Here is a 15,767-nt window from a genome sequence, read left to right as displayed (position 1 = left end):
TGAGGATTACCCAAGAAATAACTATGTACTGAAACAAGGAAACCTTTGATTTTTTCCTCAAAAGGCTGACATTTCGGTGCCACTTTTACTAACCACAAACCTAAACCTCAGGAACTTGACATATTCTGGTAGAAAGCACTATGAGGGTCAAGAAAAACGAGAGAGGAGAATAACTGTGAAAACATTGTTTGGCTCACATGGATCATTTATATGCCACAAACCAGCGGGCAACATGGCATTGAGAATGTTCTAAACACCATTAAGAGGCATTGTGAACTATATCAAACAGAGATGCAGAATTGATGCCCTTAACAATGTAAAAAATACAAGTTAACTGAAAAGTAATAAGAGCTATATGCTACGGCTGTATAGTTCTCATTATTGGCTAATAGCATGATGAATGTCAAATAAACCATGATCAAACCTGATGCAGTTCCAAAGGCTTTCATGTTTTACCTGTTGAGAAAGAAAACGGAGGGCCTGAACCCTCTTGGAACCATCTGCCAGACTTTTGCTAGGAAATTGGTCTTCCGAGAACAAAATCATTGAAAACCTGCAAAAGGACACATACATATAATAAGATAAAAAGATTTAAGTTGTAAATGAAACCTCATCAGTGACCAAAAGGATAAGTGGATCAAAATTAAATACCGCATCTGAAACGGAAAACTAATTTCAGAAAACTCAAATTTCAAAATCAAGTTTGAAGTTATTATGAGCAAAATATCTAAAAGATGGATAAAGTATTTAGACTCATAAAGTTCCCAAGGCAGTCATGCATTAAAAATGGTAATCATCTCCCTAACAATCCAACAAATGAGGGGCTAACCACAAGTTGAAGTTCATCATTACTAGGGAAAACAGAATTATAAGGGTATCACCTGTATGTTTTATGACAGTCTACTTGGATGGTTAGGATCATCCATGTATGGTCTGTCCTGCTAGGTAGAATCTGAATCAACTGAATGTAGCACTCATTCTGTTACGTTGGTCATGCCTTACCTTGTATACTTGATCCCATGTGCCCATCAAGTTCCAAACTGGAGTATTAGTCGGACCTACCATATGTCCACATAGTCCAGCAAGAGGGACCCACCATGGCCAGATAGGTGCTTAAAAGATCAAAAGCCTTAGACAGGTCTTATTTCCCAGCTTTGATAGCTTATTAAGAATAAGAGAGAAAGAATTTTCGCTACATTAGTTGCTCACTCTCCTAATTAATTTTGATCATTTAGTTATCACTCTAAAGTGATCCACATACAGGGATATGTATTGTCACCTAGACAAAAATGAATTTATCATATATGTGAATTAGCTCCCCCTACACACCCCAATTAGCTCCCTGCTATGGAGTACATACATGCTCTATGTTATCTAAAGTTCCATGTGACCAACTTACTATTGCTCATCATTAGCTGCAAGCCGGCATACTGAGAAAGACCCAGTTAATTCCATCTTTTAGATGCGTGTTATGCACAATCATTTACATACACATCAACTAAACTCGGAATAAGAACAACAATTCTGAAGTCATAAGAATCAAAGATGATCTTTCCTGATCGGATGCATAGGCCACACATGAAAAGAGAGAGGAATACCATAACAGATTTTAGAAGTAAATAGTGGGGCTAATCCCTAAGTAAGACATGGGTGTTCCATGAAAAGGGAAGCAAAACTAAGATACAATTCTAACATTTTGATGCAAAACTCCATTGTTATGATACAATTGTCTGAAATGAGATCACAGAGTGAATAAAACCTATCATATTATAAATGGTCCGTATCAATGGCAAGAAATGCATGTAGATAATGATTGTTTTTTGGTCACCAAAGGATGTCTCCTCAGCTCAAAGTTAGTTACCATTGAAAACACCAAAAAATGACAAAAAGAGTAGCAAAAACAGAGTTCAATGGGTTCTACAAGCCTCTTTGTATTTGCCATCAAGTGCTGACCATAGCAATGGAAATAGAAATTTCAGAAAGAAAGACAAAGCACGAAAGAAAATCATAAGCATTGATTACATCAATACAAATAAAAGAGAAAGTACAGAAAAAGTCAATGACACACCTGAAACCATAAAACTTTAAAGATGAGGAAAAGAAAATCCAAGTAAAAACCCTACGGTTCTAAGTCCAAAATCCTTCCTATGCAACCCCAAGTCTCTTTCTTACAGGGAGAGTTTTCGATAATCTGATCTGATTTTCATACTAACATCTCTTGTAGCCAAAGTCAATCTCGGTGTATGACAAGGGTTCGGATTTTCAACCCCAAATTTGTGTTTTTCTGCCTAAATTCCTTCCAACCTCTCATCTATCTACCTTTTTTTCTTTAGAAAAACCATAAGAAAAGAAAAGGCAGAAACCAGGATTGAATAACAGTCCTAGCATCCAAATTAAAATATAAAATCGATTCAACAAACCATTAGCAAATGAGCATGTGGGTTCCGGGCACCAAAAGAATATTCAAAAAGGTCAATAAAAAGAACAAAAAAAGAACAAAAACGCCATTATCATTCACCTGGGCCTTAAATTTTGGGTCTGCACATCAGTAGTAGAGCGGCAAAAGAAACCCTAGAAACCCAATTTTCTGTTCAGGAAACAAAATCGCAACGAAAAGGAAACAAATACGTAATTAATCTACACTATTCAGGACGCAAAGACATGATTAATTCCAAAATCACAACGAAAAGGAGAAAGTAACAAACAGAAATCTAAGAAATGGTTCCCGAGCAAAGCCTCTTGCGGCAAAAGAAACCCTACCTACAGAAATTTTTTAAGAAGGCAAAACTCGGTATTTCCCTACGAAAAACTACTGATTCCTGTAGGGAAAGGAGTACCGTAGGCATATCGCTCAGGATTTCCCTACGAATTGCATAGTAATCCTTAGGTAGACACTATATCCCTACAGATAAAACTAACACCTGTAGGGATATGAAGTATTTTCGTACTGATATAAAATGGGTAGGGAAAAGGTGAATTTTTCCCTAATGACATAACTAAAGTCGGTAGGGAAAGCCCAGATTTGTTGTAGTGATTCTACTTCCTTTTGCACCAAAACTGAATGGGGCCTGTAGCCTCTGCCAGTCACAGTCATTCCATACATAGTCTAAGACGAGTAGAAATCTCTTGCAACTCAATACTTCCTTGAGGCTAACTTGAAGTGGATCGATTTCGTTAAGACAACAACGTTTCTTTGTCATTGATTCAAAAATTGCTTTTGTTATTCTACAAATATCAAAATCTTCAGAGACAAACCCATCCTCGAACTTGAAAATGATCTTCCACCCTTTTATCATTGTAAATAAGCTGGGAAAGAGTCGTCTTTCCAAGGGCCCCAATTCCGACTATCGGAATAACACATATATCCTTTGACGATGATGATGCAGATTCGTTCGAAACCAACATCAATTTTATTAACTCCTCTTTATCGCTACCCCGACCAAAAACATTTGATTCGTCTATTAAGGAACTAATCTGTGATTGCCTTTTTATTCCACGCTACCTCCCCTCATCTCCTTGTTTGAGATGGGGGAGAGGCATAACTTGCAACATTCTTTGAACCTTCTCGTATACCTCTTCTTCCATGACTCCAAAAGGATGAGAAGCAGCAAATCCTTCCATAATCTAACTTTGCATCCAAAGAAGGAATACATGTTACCAAGCCATCAGATTGTATCTTGAGGAATCCAACCAAAGTGGAAAGATAGAAAAAATTGAACAGAAATCCTTCAAATGAAATTAGCAGCTAAAAGTATATACCTTGAAGATTCAGTATTTCCAGCTATGGATCCTACAATTCCTTATAAAGCTCCCTGACAACCCCTTCATCCATCTTGACCCTGGCTAATAATAGCCTAGATTGGGCCCGGGGACTGATCTTCCCGTTGGCTTTGCTACAACAGTACTCATAGTGTAAGGTTGGCGGGTGGCATAGCTAAATTCCTCATTGAGATGACTGGACAAACTCTCGACCAAATTGTTCCAGCGCAACGATTAATAGCATCCTTGGAACTAATTTCATTGAAGTAGTTAGGGCTCTAAATGAGTGAGCCGTGGATCATAAATGATGAGTGTAGCTTAATTTACCTAATCTCACAACTCAAGAATTTGGATAGAGTTAAGAGAAATGACTAACTTATAAGAGGAGGTAGAGACCAAGTATTGTCATTTCAAATCATAAATCAAGCAATTTTCAGGGTACAACAAAATATTGTCATTTCTCTTATATTATTCTCTAATAGTCCACTTCAAATAGTAAATCAAGCAATTTCCATGGTAAAACAACCCAATAGGGTCCTCTTCAAGTCCAAACTTATGCTCTAACAGAACACACCAGCTGAGAGGTGCCTAAAGCAGCAATGCTTAAGCTATTGGGTACTGAAAGTACTATCATTAGGAGACATACATTTGATAAGTTATGCAAACATTTACTTTGCAACTCTCCGGATTGTTGATTACATGTTTGGCATCTAGATTTCTTTAGTTTAGATTTTCTACTTGTCAGTAGGAGGTATGGGCCAATATGTAGAGGTTTTTATTAGCAAATTTATAACCTTTTGAACTTCCAATGCAACCTAGTAATATAAGTAATCATGGACATAATTTAATATATTGCTCTGCTCTCATATACAAGAATAAGGGATTGTCAATATATTTCAGTGTTACATTGCAGGCTACATAATCAGATTGTGTCACTACTTACGCTGTTATTTAGTGGTAGGTTAACAATAATATGAATGTCAGTAAATTATTTTTGTATTTGCTAAAATTTGCAGTCCCTCACTATTATGCGTTTTTTTAATATATTCATACAGAGTCTCTGTTAGTACAATAATGTTTCCTTGAATATAAAGCCAATATCGAAGAATTATTAGAAGTTACAAAGTGAATGCCAGCTCCACGCACTAATAGTGCCACACACCCATATGCCCGAGTATTGGAACAATTAGGATTCATATTGACTGATAGGGTTGTGAAGAGTGGTCTCAACACCTTCGCTAGTTGCTCCGGACCGTGTCTTTGTTTGAGGCTTGGATAACATGGAGTTATCAGCCCCCAAGTTTCCAAAACTGAAAATAAAAAATAATTTATTGAGAATCTGAATTTATTGTCCTATTTTACTACAAGTAAAATAAGTTTTATCCAATATTTTAGAATGTCTTGCAACCATTTTATTCAGTAGGGTGACTAGCCATGTCAACTCAACTCAACTCAAGGTCATGACTAAAACCTGGTAATCTTTTTTAATACAACCAGATGCCCAGGCTACATTATTATTTTAAAGATAAAAATATATCATTTGAAAATAAAACCCTATGGTACAGCAAAATGGAACGAGATGTCTCAACAAAGAAGATACCAAGCAGGTGACTAAAAAGTACTAACAACTCTATAACCCAACCACTATGCCTAAGAAAAACTAAATCTCAAAGAACCTGCCATCAGGAAAATAGTGCCTGAAACAAAACAGCAGCACAAAATGGATGAAACTTTCGCTGCTTGGATAGATGTAGCAGGATGCGGACAGGAACAACAACCCCTCTGATGTGTACCACCACGAACTACTGCAAGGGGAGGGTGTTCTCAATGCTCCGCGAAGAGCGCTCCACGCTCTCTCCTTTGGTTCCTATTTGCAGTATCTTTAACAGATGTCGAAATGTAGTTGAAGAATGTTGGACTAAATTTGTATAGATAGAATTCTGACAGCCATTTTGCTAATCTCCAAGGTCCATAGGACATTCTTCTACTACATCAATTGGCGTGGATCACCTTTGACTATAAGATTTAGGAATAGTTCTTCCTTGAAGATACAAAGAGCCACCAAGAGTTCTACTTCATTAATCTGTTGTAATCTTTGTTTATCTGTTTTTCATATATTTAAATACTGTCGTCTCTCCCATGGATGTAGGCACCATTTTCATACAGAATAAAACACTGTTATCATTATATTAGTTTTTTTTGTTCCTTTTGTACGTGAGATTGAATTAGGCTGTCAAATTTCTACAACTCCTATTCATCTAGGGTGATTGCGCGCATCTGTAGGGAATAGTCCTGCCCTAAAAATTGGTGTGGGGATACCCTATGTCTTTAAAAAAAATAAAAAAAATAAAAAAAGATTTCTACAACTCCTATTCATCTAGGGAGCAAAGCTTCCAATGAAATGATGCAAACTATAAATTCATACCATACAATACGCACAATTGAAGATAAATTGGTGGTAGGATCAACAGGTGAAGAACCCAAAAGGGCTCAACTAGTAAGATTTCTAGGGCCGGACAAAACATGGTTTTGGTGTTGAAAAGCATACTACAGTTTCTTTGTTGCATCTGAAGCATCAGTCTTTCAATGATTGAACAAGACTTAGGGATTGTGCCAATGGCTTTGCGTTGCAATCCCTGCTCACGTACGCTTTAGTAGAAAGTTACACACAATACACACTAGCAAAGCAAATAAAAAATGTTAACAAAGACGGAGCTTCAAGAAACAATTTTGGCTATGCATGTAGAGGCATTTTACATAGAATTGGTAATGGAGATTTCATTATTGGCTATTTGAATTTGTGGTAGCAATTAAGAATATTGCAATTCAACCTCTGAACTTGTTTCTTCTTCCTTTTTTTTGTTTCTATTCTAAAAAACGAACCACATATTCGGTCAAAAGACAGTTCACGAGGCTCCTTTTGGAAGTCCTGAAGCATCAGACCAATATAACAATACAAAAAGAAAGGACAACATGCTGATGGAAGATGCTGTGTTCTTCACTTATTAAATAGACAGAGAAAATAGTTTGTCAGCATCAAAATGTATGCAGATTTATCTTTGTGGTTTGTAAGAAGGAAATCATGAATTGCATAGCAACCAAGCATGACTTTGTTTGTATGGAGGTACCTATTGGTTATTAAATTCTATACTTACATGATGTTCAAGATCCATTCCAGACTGCATATTTAGATAATATGCCATTTGTATTGTTCCATAAGAGAATAGTGCCCGCTGAATTCTCTTAACCTGAATGAAAAGATTAGCATGTAAGTTGACATATATATTACATGCACTTCACGTCAATTTGGCACGTCTTTGATTTATTGCTTAGATGGAATGCAAAAACATAACAATTTTGAGATAAATAAAGTCATGGAATTTAAAGTTGTAGAAATCTACAGGATGAAAATTCTTTTCGCTGCATGTTCAACTAAAGCAACATCTAAACAAGTAAATAATTCAAATGATAATGGGTATTCAGAAAAACGTAACTGAATAAAAAAGAATTGAATGACCTTGTACTCATAGAACATGGAAGAGTCTATAGTAAGGCAATAACAAAATTTTGGTAAAATTTTTGAAAAAGGAGAGTATGATATGTGTGGAATTTCCATTTTTGGAGACAGATGGATTAGGGTTTTGAAAAGAAGATGGAATAGAGAACTATATAGAAGAGGAAAAAAGATCTACGGCTTCGAAGGGTGTAAGAAGGAAAACTATGTATCTAATACGAGGTTAAACTCAATCCCTTGTTAAGGGAACTTGATCCCTATGCTATGGAATGGTGTAATATCATCTATAGTCATATAAGAGAGAGAGAGAGATAGAGGAGAGAAATCCTCCATAGGGGAGAATAATCTATTTTTCTTTGTTCTATTAATGAGCTTGACAATGTATTTTGCATAAAAGAAATTACCAAAAAACTAAAATACCATAATAAACAGAAATGCTCACTAGTGCAGAATGTTCAACAATATCAAACTAAGAAGTGGCTAGATCAAATCCGAATCAACTCGGGTAATGAATGGAAAGACCACATTCAAGGCAAAACATAGTCTCATTGGATGGCTTCTGATGCAAGCTACTTTTGTTTTTTATGAACTTGAAATTCCAATAAAATCTGTCCGTGCATGTGCGTGTGTGTGTGTGTGTAAGATGAAAAATAACAGAGTTTTGATGCACAGCTCTACCAGAAGTTAAGCATAAAGAATGTAATCAATTGCAAATGAAATCAGCAATCAAATAACATGTAAACCAAACCAACACTAAATAAAACGAAAGAAGATTTGAATAGTTGAATGCCTAAAATTTTAGCTACAAGATGAATTAATATGAATGATACCAAGAAATAATGACAAGGAACAACTAATGAGTAGTAAGGACAATAAAAATCCATGGTGGCTGGTTTGACTTTGTTAAAAGTTAATTATGCATAGATCTTACATTCATACAATGATGAAATTATGAAGTAATGTATACAAAGATACTTTTTCTTTTTTCAAGGATTAGTTGAAACTTATTGAAAGAAAAGTACAACAAACACTCCACCAAGGAACAAAAATCAAAGGGCCCAAAACAGAGCATAAATTCAATGAAGAATATAAGGTAAATTCATCCTAGTTAGGGTTCTTTTGTCTCAAACAAGTCATAATCTACTTTATATCAGGCAAAGACCAAGACAAAAAATTTTGAGATATAATGAAAAAATTAAAGAAATGATTGGATTGGGGAGAAGAAAGTGGTGTAATTTTCACCTTGCCTTTTCTTTTAATTTTTCATGGATTAGTGTCCTTTCTTAATGAACCTGAAATTCCAGTAAAATTAATTATTTCTTTTGTTTTGTAAGAAAGTTAAACAAAGAAAATGAGGAAATGAAAAGCAATAGAGAGAAATTGAGGTTTACTATTATTTAGTCCCAACTGATACTTTTGACTAACCTCGGTGAATGGATAAAGGCATCCAAAAATCATGGAGAAGGGGAAACATATGGAAACAGGCAGGGATCATTTTTTTTTTTTTTAAAGGTAAGCTAGGATATAACCTCCAACTTCTTTATCATTCTTTATTTGGTAGGCCTAAACTAAAAGAGTAGGTGAGATTTTGAAATAAATTGGAGAAACTTTAGGGCAGTAAAAAGTTGCAACTAAGAAAGGTCCAATAAAGCATTTTAAGTTAACATGTATGTTTGTGTGTGTGCGCTTTTAACTATTTCTTATTTAACAAAAAAGAAGTCAATATGCCAGTGTGTTTGTGTGTCTGTATTTTTAATTTTCCTTATTTAGCAAAAAAAATCAATGTGTGTGTGTGTGTGCGTGTGTGAGGAAAAGGGAGAGATAGAGAAAGAGGTACATGCAAGTTGGAAAATTAATTAAATGTTGATGCTAAGTTCTAATAGAAGTTGGTGTAACAAATGCACAAGAGAAACCTTTAGACACCACTCCATCTTCTTATAAGCATATGGAATGTAACTATTTGCAAACTAAATCACCAATAAAAAAGATACAAAGATATGATGACAAGTAACGACCAATGAATAGAAAGCTCAATAAAAATCCATGGTGGCTTGTTTGACATTGTTAAAGTTAACTGTGCATAGATCTTAGTTACACACATTGATCAAATTCTTAATACAGACAGTTCTTTTCTTCTTGAGAAACTGAAACTAATTGAAAAAGGAGAACAGAGAAAAATAAAACAAATACTGCACCAAGGGAAAAAGCCACTAAAGGAAAAGAAAAGGAAATCCCATAAGAACCAAAGCAGCCAGAACAGTGCTTAAATTCAGCGATGGGTACTCAGTAAATTCATTCCAGTTGGATTCTTTTTGTTACAAAAAAGGTAACAATTTATTGTAGACTACTAGGTAAGTAAAATTGAAAATAAATGGTGAAGAATGTACGAACCACTGTTTTAGCATCATCAACTAATGTCAGATTTGATTTTAGAGAAGAAAAATTCAACCCAAACATACAACAAAGAAAAACATTTAACCTACTTCGAACCATGTAAGATAGAATTTTGTAAGGGCATCTAAAATTTCTTTGAGTAGATTTTTTTCCAGCATCATGTTGTTTCATCCTAATCCATAGAACTAGAACAAAGAGCATTCTACTAGCATCAAATCAACTAATTTCGAATTTGATTTTAGATTAAAATATCTCAACCTAGACATACCGCATTTAAACCTCCTTTGAACTATGTAAAACATAATTTTGTTTTGGAACTGCAATTTTTTTGAGTTTATGTGTTTGCGAGCATCATGGTGTTCCATACTAGGCTAAAAAACTAGAATAGAGAGTTTCGAATTTGGGTTTTTGTTTACTGACCGTAAGTAATAGAAGTATGCATCTTTATCAATGCATTCATTTTCTAATCTCTTTTGAGGTTCTTAAGCATGACTAATTTGAATGTTAGGCATGTATGTGTTCCTTGTCTTGTCTCTTGAGATTTTACATGCACTAATGGGGTTCCCACATTTTATTGATAAAGAATTTCAAAAGTTTCTACTGCATGAACGCTTTGGGTTGGAGAAGAAAGTCATTGGATATTTGCTTTGTCTTATTGTTTTCATTTTCAATGGATAGGTGCACTTTCTTTATGAACTTGAAATTCCAATAAAATGTGTGTGTGTGTGTGTGTGTGTGAGGGGTAGATTCAAGATGAAAAATTAACATAGTTTTGATGCTCAGTTCTAACAGAAGTTTAGGGAATGTAATCAATTGCAAATGAAATCATCAATCAAATAACATTTAAAGCAAACCAATGCTAAATAAAATGAATGAAGATTTGAAGAGTTGCTACAAGATCAATTAATATGAATGATACCATAGAGTTCAAAACAGAGCATAAATTCAATGAAGCATGTAAGGTAAATTCATCCTAGTTAGGGTTCCTTTTGTCTTAAACAAGTCATAATCTACTGTATGGCAAGACTAAGACAAGAAATTTTGAGATATAATGAAAAATTAAAGAACCTGAAAAAAAATATAAAACAAAAGCCAACAGGAGAGACAGTCGTGTACCTTCTCCAGAGTAGTCTTCAAACCCACGAGTTATTTATCCATATGAAGGGGATGTGTGAGATATTGGGCCAATATTGGCCTCCGTCCTTTTGACACTGTTTCTCTACTTCCGGACAGCCACGAATTTGTAATCTCTGAAGCGTGGTGGGCAGCCCTTCCTCCGGCAAGGAAAGGAGTTGAGGACAAAAACGAATGGTCAATTTTTTGAGGGAGGTGAGGTTCTTCAACATCCCCTTGGGCAGGGATTTCAGATTATCACACGAAAAGAAACCGAGGGTTTTAAGCGTGGGGGGCAGTAGCATGCTTGGAGAGAATTCGATTTGTGAACATTCAGAAATAGACAAGGTTTGGAGGGATGTAAGGTTTTTAGGAAAGATCTCAACATTATCAACTCTGAGATCTGTAAGCATGTCGAGCATTCCCTCTGGAAACTGCTGCATTATAGGGCACTTTCTAATTTTCATTGCACGGAGGCCGATGATGTTTGGCAATGACTCTAGTTGTGGACACTTATTAATATCTAATTCTTCGAGGGAGGTGAGGTTATTACCCATCCCCTTGGATAGGGATTTGAGATTAGGACAGTCGGAGATCGAGAGAGATGTAAGCGCGGTGGGTAACTCCTCCTCGCCTGCCAATGACTCCAATTGTGGACAATTTCTAATTTCCAAAATTTTGAGGGACGTAAGGTTGTTGAAAATCCCCTTGGCCATGGATTTGAGATTAGAACATGAGAATATATCAAGGGATTGAAGAGTGATGGGCAGTTCCTCCAATGACTCCAATTGCGGACAACTTCTAATCTTCAATTTTTTGAGGGACGTAAGGTTGCTGAAAATCCCCTTGGACATGGATTTCAGATTAGAACATGAGAATATCTTAAGGGATTGAAGAGTGACAGGCAGTTCTTCCTCTGGCAAGAATGGGCATTGAGTAACCAAGTCCAGATGTTGGAGGGAACTCAGTTTTCCTAGCCCCCTTGTAGGCGTACACTTTAGGCTATCACAACCGTTGGATATATCGAGAGATCTAAGCATGATGGGAAGGCCCTCCTCGTCATCTCCCAATGACTCGAGTTTAGGACACCGCTCAATTTGTAAATATTGGAGAGAAGGAAGGTCATGCAACCCGACCTCCTTTGGCCAAGACACCAACTCATTACAGCCAGTGACCGCCAATTCCTCTAGTGCGGTTAAGGGTTGAAGAAATCCAGGGGGTAAGGATATCAAGCCTTCAATAAAGCCAATTCGTAATGACTTTAGAGTAGTGAGGCAAGGAACCAAGGCCAATACCATCTCATTACACTTTCCTAATTCCAAATTACTAATGGATGGGAGGTGGGGAAATCTCTGCAGCTTAGGACAATTTGATAATTTTAGTGTACCAAGGCATGGCATGTCCCCTTTCCTTGCTCCACACCATTCCTCCAAATTCGGCATGTCTACAAGCTCTAACTCCTCCAATGATGGAAAACCCTTAATAAACTTATTGGACCCACCAATAAACTCACCTTCAATATGTTTCAATCCATCCATTCCATTAATCTTGAGCTTCTTGAGGAAAGGTAGCTGCCCAAGGGGTGGAAGTTGTTGGCAATTCAAACATCCAACGAGACTAATAGTGTTCAGATTCGTCAAATTACCGCTCATCATCCACCTGGGGAAACTAACACCACCATATGATAAAATCTTTAGGGTTTTGAGGTTGGTGTGAGGTTCGAGGCCTTCAAGTACCTCCTCATCAACTGCAAAATCTCGTGGATTATTATTGCTCCATCCCAACGTTAACTCATCAAGGTGCTGTTTCTTCTTAAAATTGGCTTCCTTGCATTCCTTCCCATCTATCACATTCTCTAAATTTGAAATGTGAATAGTTCCCCTCAACTCTGTCAAGTTCTTTAACTCCCTTATTCCACATCCACTTTCATTGCCCACAACAAATATAGTCAGTGTTTGAAGAGTTATTAATTTCCCAAGTTCCGGCGGCGTAGATATCTTACAACCCTTCAAAGTGAGATGCCGTAAGTTAATTAGGTTGCTGGTGGACTTTGGTAGCTCAGCAAGTTGCTTGCAATAGCAAAGTTTCAGTGTTTGCAGATTATAGAGGCTAGCAATTGATTCAGGCAAGGTTGCAATATTTGTATGAGAGAGATCAAGGTACCTCAAATATTTTAATTCGCCAATAGAATCTGCCAATTCTCTGATATAAGTACCACCCAAATCTAACACCCGTAAGCATCTCAATTTTAGGAAGAAATCATGAGCAACTTGCTTAGTGAGTGTTTCGTACCTTGGCGGTAGCAGAAATGTGCGCAGCCTCTCAGATTCATGAAAGGACTTGAAAATTCGTGAGTGTTCATTGCATTGCCATACTGATGCATGACGAACCTTTGCAGCGATATTCGAAGAGTCGATGCTATTTTTTATTCTGAAGCATTCATCACCAGAAACGGATTGCGCAAGGTCATGATTTAAGTCATGCATCTTGTAGCATGATCCGTAGAGCCCTCTAGAATATTTAAAGAACGACCTCCATGTCAAGTCATCAAAATAGTCAGAGCCTATGTCTTCCAATCGGTTCTCAGATTGGATAAATCCTTCTGCAATCCAAAGTTGGATTAGAGTGTCCTTATAAAATTCATAATCCTTTGGAAACAGGGAGCAGTACACAAAACATTGTTTCAGATATGCAGGTAAGTGATCATAGCTAACCTTTAGTATTGGAATAATATCATCTTTCATCTCTGATATTTCCCACATATCACTTTCAAGGATATTCCTCCACTTTTTCTCATCAGTATTTGAACGTAAGAGACCTCCAAGAGCTTCTATTGCCAAAGGCAAGCCATTGCACTTTTTCACAATCTCTTTTCCAATTGCTACTAAATTCGGAGATACATCTGAGCTTCCCACTATGAATGCCCGTTGTGTAAACAGGGTCCAGCCGTCGTCCTCGTCTAAACAACCCAAATTATAGTCGGGGATTGTGCCCATGATTCTAGAAACTCTAGAACTTCGCGTAGTAACTATAATTCTGCTCCCTTTTGCTCCAAAACTGAATGGGGACTGTAGCCTCTGCCAGTCATTAGGATTGACATGCCATACATCGTCTAGTACGAGTAGAAATCTCTTGCCACTCAATTCTTCCTTGAGTCTAACTTGAAGTGGATCGATTTCGTTAAGATCACAAGAGTTCTTTGTCACTGATTCCATAATTGCTTTTGTTATTCTACACATATCAAAATCTTCAGAGACGCATACCCATCCTCGACCTGAAAAATGATCTCCCACCCTTTTATCATTGTAAATAAACTGGGCGAGAGTTGTCTTTCCGAGGCCCCCAATGCCTACGATCGGAATAACAGATATATCCTTGGACGAAGATGACGACGACGAAGATGCGGATTCATCCAGTAGCAATTTTACTATCTTCTCTTTATCCTTATCCCGACCGAATATATTTGATTCGTTTATCAAGGAGCTAGTCAGCGATTGCCTTTTTATTTCACTCCGCCTCCCTCCATCTCCTTGTTTGAGATGAAGGTCATGCCTCTCCTTTGCAATTTTATCCAGTCTCTCCTGAATTTCCTTCATCTTCTGTACTATCGTCTTATCTCGAGACAAAAATGGGATGGAATTAAAAAGAACAGAAAAGAAGTTGTATAGCTGATGCTTCCTCTTTCTGAATTGATTTCCGCCTTCCAATTTTAATCGGAGCACGTCCGTTGCAAACTCTTCCACTACATCATCAGCGTCGTATGCAACATCCTTAAGCTTTCGAAGCCAATCTTTCACTTCATTACTAGTTACTTGCTGTTCTTCAGCATCTTGAAGCACAGCTTGAATTCTGGATAATGTGCTGGAAAGGTTTTTGATCTCCTCATCAATACCCCACCGTAATTTAATCTCTTTTATGGATTCCTCCAATTTGCCAACGATTGCATTAACAAGAGGGGATAGTAAGTAATCCGCCATACCTTGTTCTAGTATTGGAGAGACAAACTAACAAATTGTGCTTCAAAAAAAAGCAAGATTAGAACAGTAAGATAAGAACTCAAAACGCCTCTGGTTTTTTTTAGAACAGAGAGCCTCTTGCAGTGGGGGAAAACAAGTAATGAATCATTATTTTCCTCATGTTCAGATGATTCTAACCCTCTGATCTAAAGATGGACTCAAATTGTGAAAAATTCTATGATGGGACAGTTGGGATCAACCTATTGAAATGATTTTTGGGGCAAAACTTATTTACGTTGTGACCCATCAAATGGACGGTTTGGATCATCCTATGGTATGGGCTGTACCTTCCATTTTGAAAACTTGGGGTCAATTCATACATAGAAGGGGGTGAATTTATCACCGCCCGGAAAGAAAAGTAAGTTGATTGTGACGCAAGACCAAAATGAAAAAGATGCAATAATTCATCCCTGAGATGATATGAGACGTTGGCTTGATTGACCTTGCTCTGATCTCCTATATATATGCCCCCAAAATCATACAAATCTTTCCATCTTGATATCACATAGACTATCAGAAATAGCATGGCCCATCAAATGGATGGATCAGATTAGTTACTGATAGGACACATATTGGCAATCATATTGCCAAAATATGTAATTGATGGGATCATACTAGTCGTCCATCTCAAATCGTTAGTATAGCACCAGTGGGGAGATTTTTACTAATCAAATGAGGCCCATTTAAGCACTAGTTAATGTCATCAAACAATAGTTAAGAAAAGTAAAGTTTAATTGTGCCATTAATAGTCAAAGATGCAATAATTCATCTATCCCATTCACGTGCTCAAGCCAACGAGCACCACACATTAGAAAAAAGCTAAGGTGGAGCGCTCAGTTGAAGAGAATATTAGAAGAGATAATATTTTGCTTATTTCCTAGTTTTTTCCCTAAAATAATGGAAGGGAAATAAAAAACGCTAAAACCGATTAAATGGGTTGGGGGATAAATTTACCGATTAAATTGATTGAG

General features: G+C 36.8%; 1 protein-coding gene across 2 annotated transcripts; it reads right to left on the bottom strand.

Moving 5' to 3' along the window:
* Positions 1-533: 533 nt before the first annotated feature.
* Positions 534-14,916, bottom strand: LOC143851967 (putative disease resistance protein RGA3). Of its 2 annotated transcripts, none has more exons than XM_077361482.1 (3): positions 10,784-14,916; positions 6,915-7,007; positions 534-553 (listed from the first exon to the last, which is right to left on the bottom strand). In XM_077361482.1, exon 1 carries the CDS (start codon positions 14,755-14,757, stop codon positions 10,801-10,803), a length of 3,957 nt encoding a protein of 1,318 aa, XP_077217597.1. In that variant the 5' UTR covers positions 14,758-14,916; the 3' UTR covers positions 534-553; positions 6,915-7,007; positions 10,784-10,800. The 2 variants fall into 2 exon arrangements, with proteins under 2 accessions (XP_077217597.1, XP_077217598.1); XM_077361483.1 differs by lacking the exon at positions 534-553 and adding an exon at positions 8,516-8,565.
* Positions 14,917-15,767: the final 851 nt, after the last annotated feature.

Source organism: Tasmannia lanceolata, unplaced genomic scaffold (genome assembly GCF_043159265.1).
Source record: "Tasmannia lanceolata isolate RefF3 unplaced genomic scaffold, GAP_Taslan_0.1 ptg000018l, whole genome shotgun sequence".
NCBI lineage: Eukaryota > Viridiplantae > Streptophyta > Magnoliopsida > Canellales > Winteraceae > Tasmannia > Tasmannia lanceolata.
This window is presented reverse-complemented; position numbering and strand designations above follow the sequence as displayed.

Bases quoted from the DNA above. Each gene is read 5' to 3' on its own strand.
- LOC143851967 (XM_077361482.1), bottom strand. From the start codon at position 14,757: ATGGCGGATTACTTACTATCCCCTCTTGTTAATGCAATCGTTGGCAAA.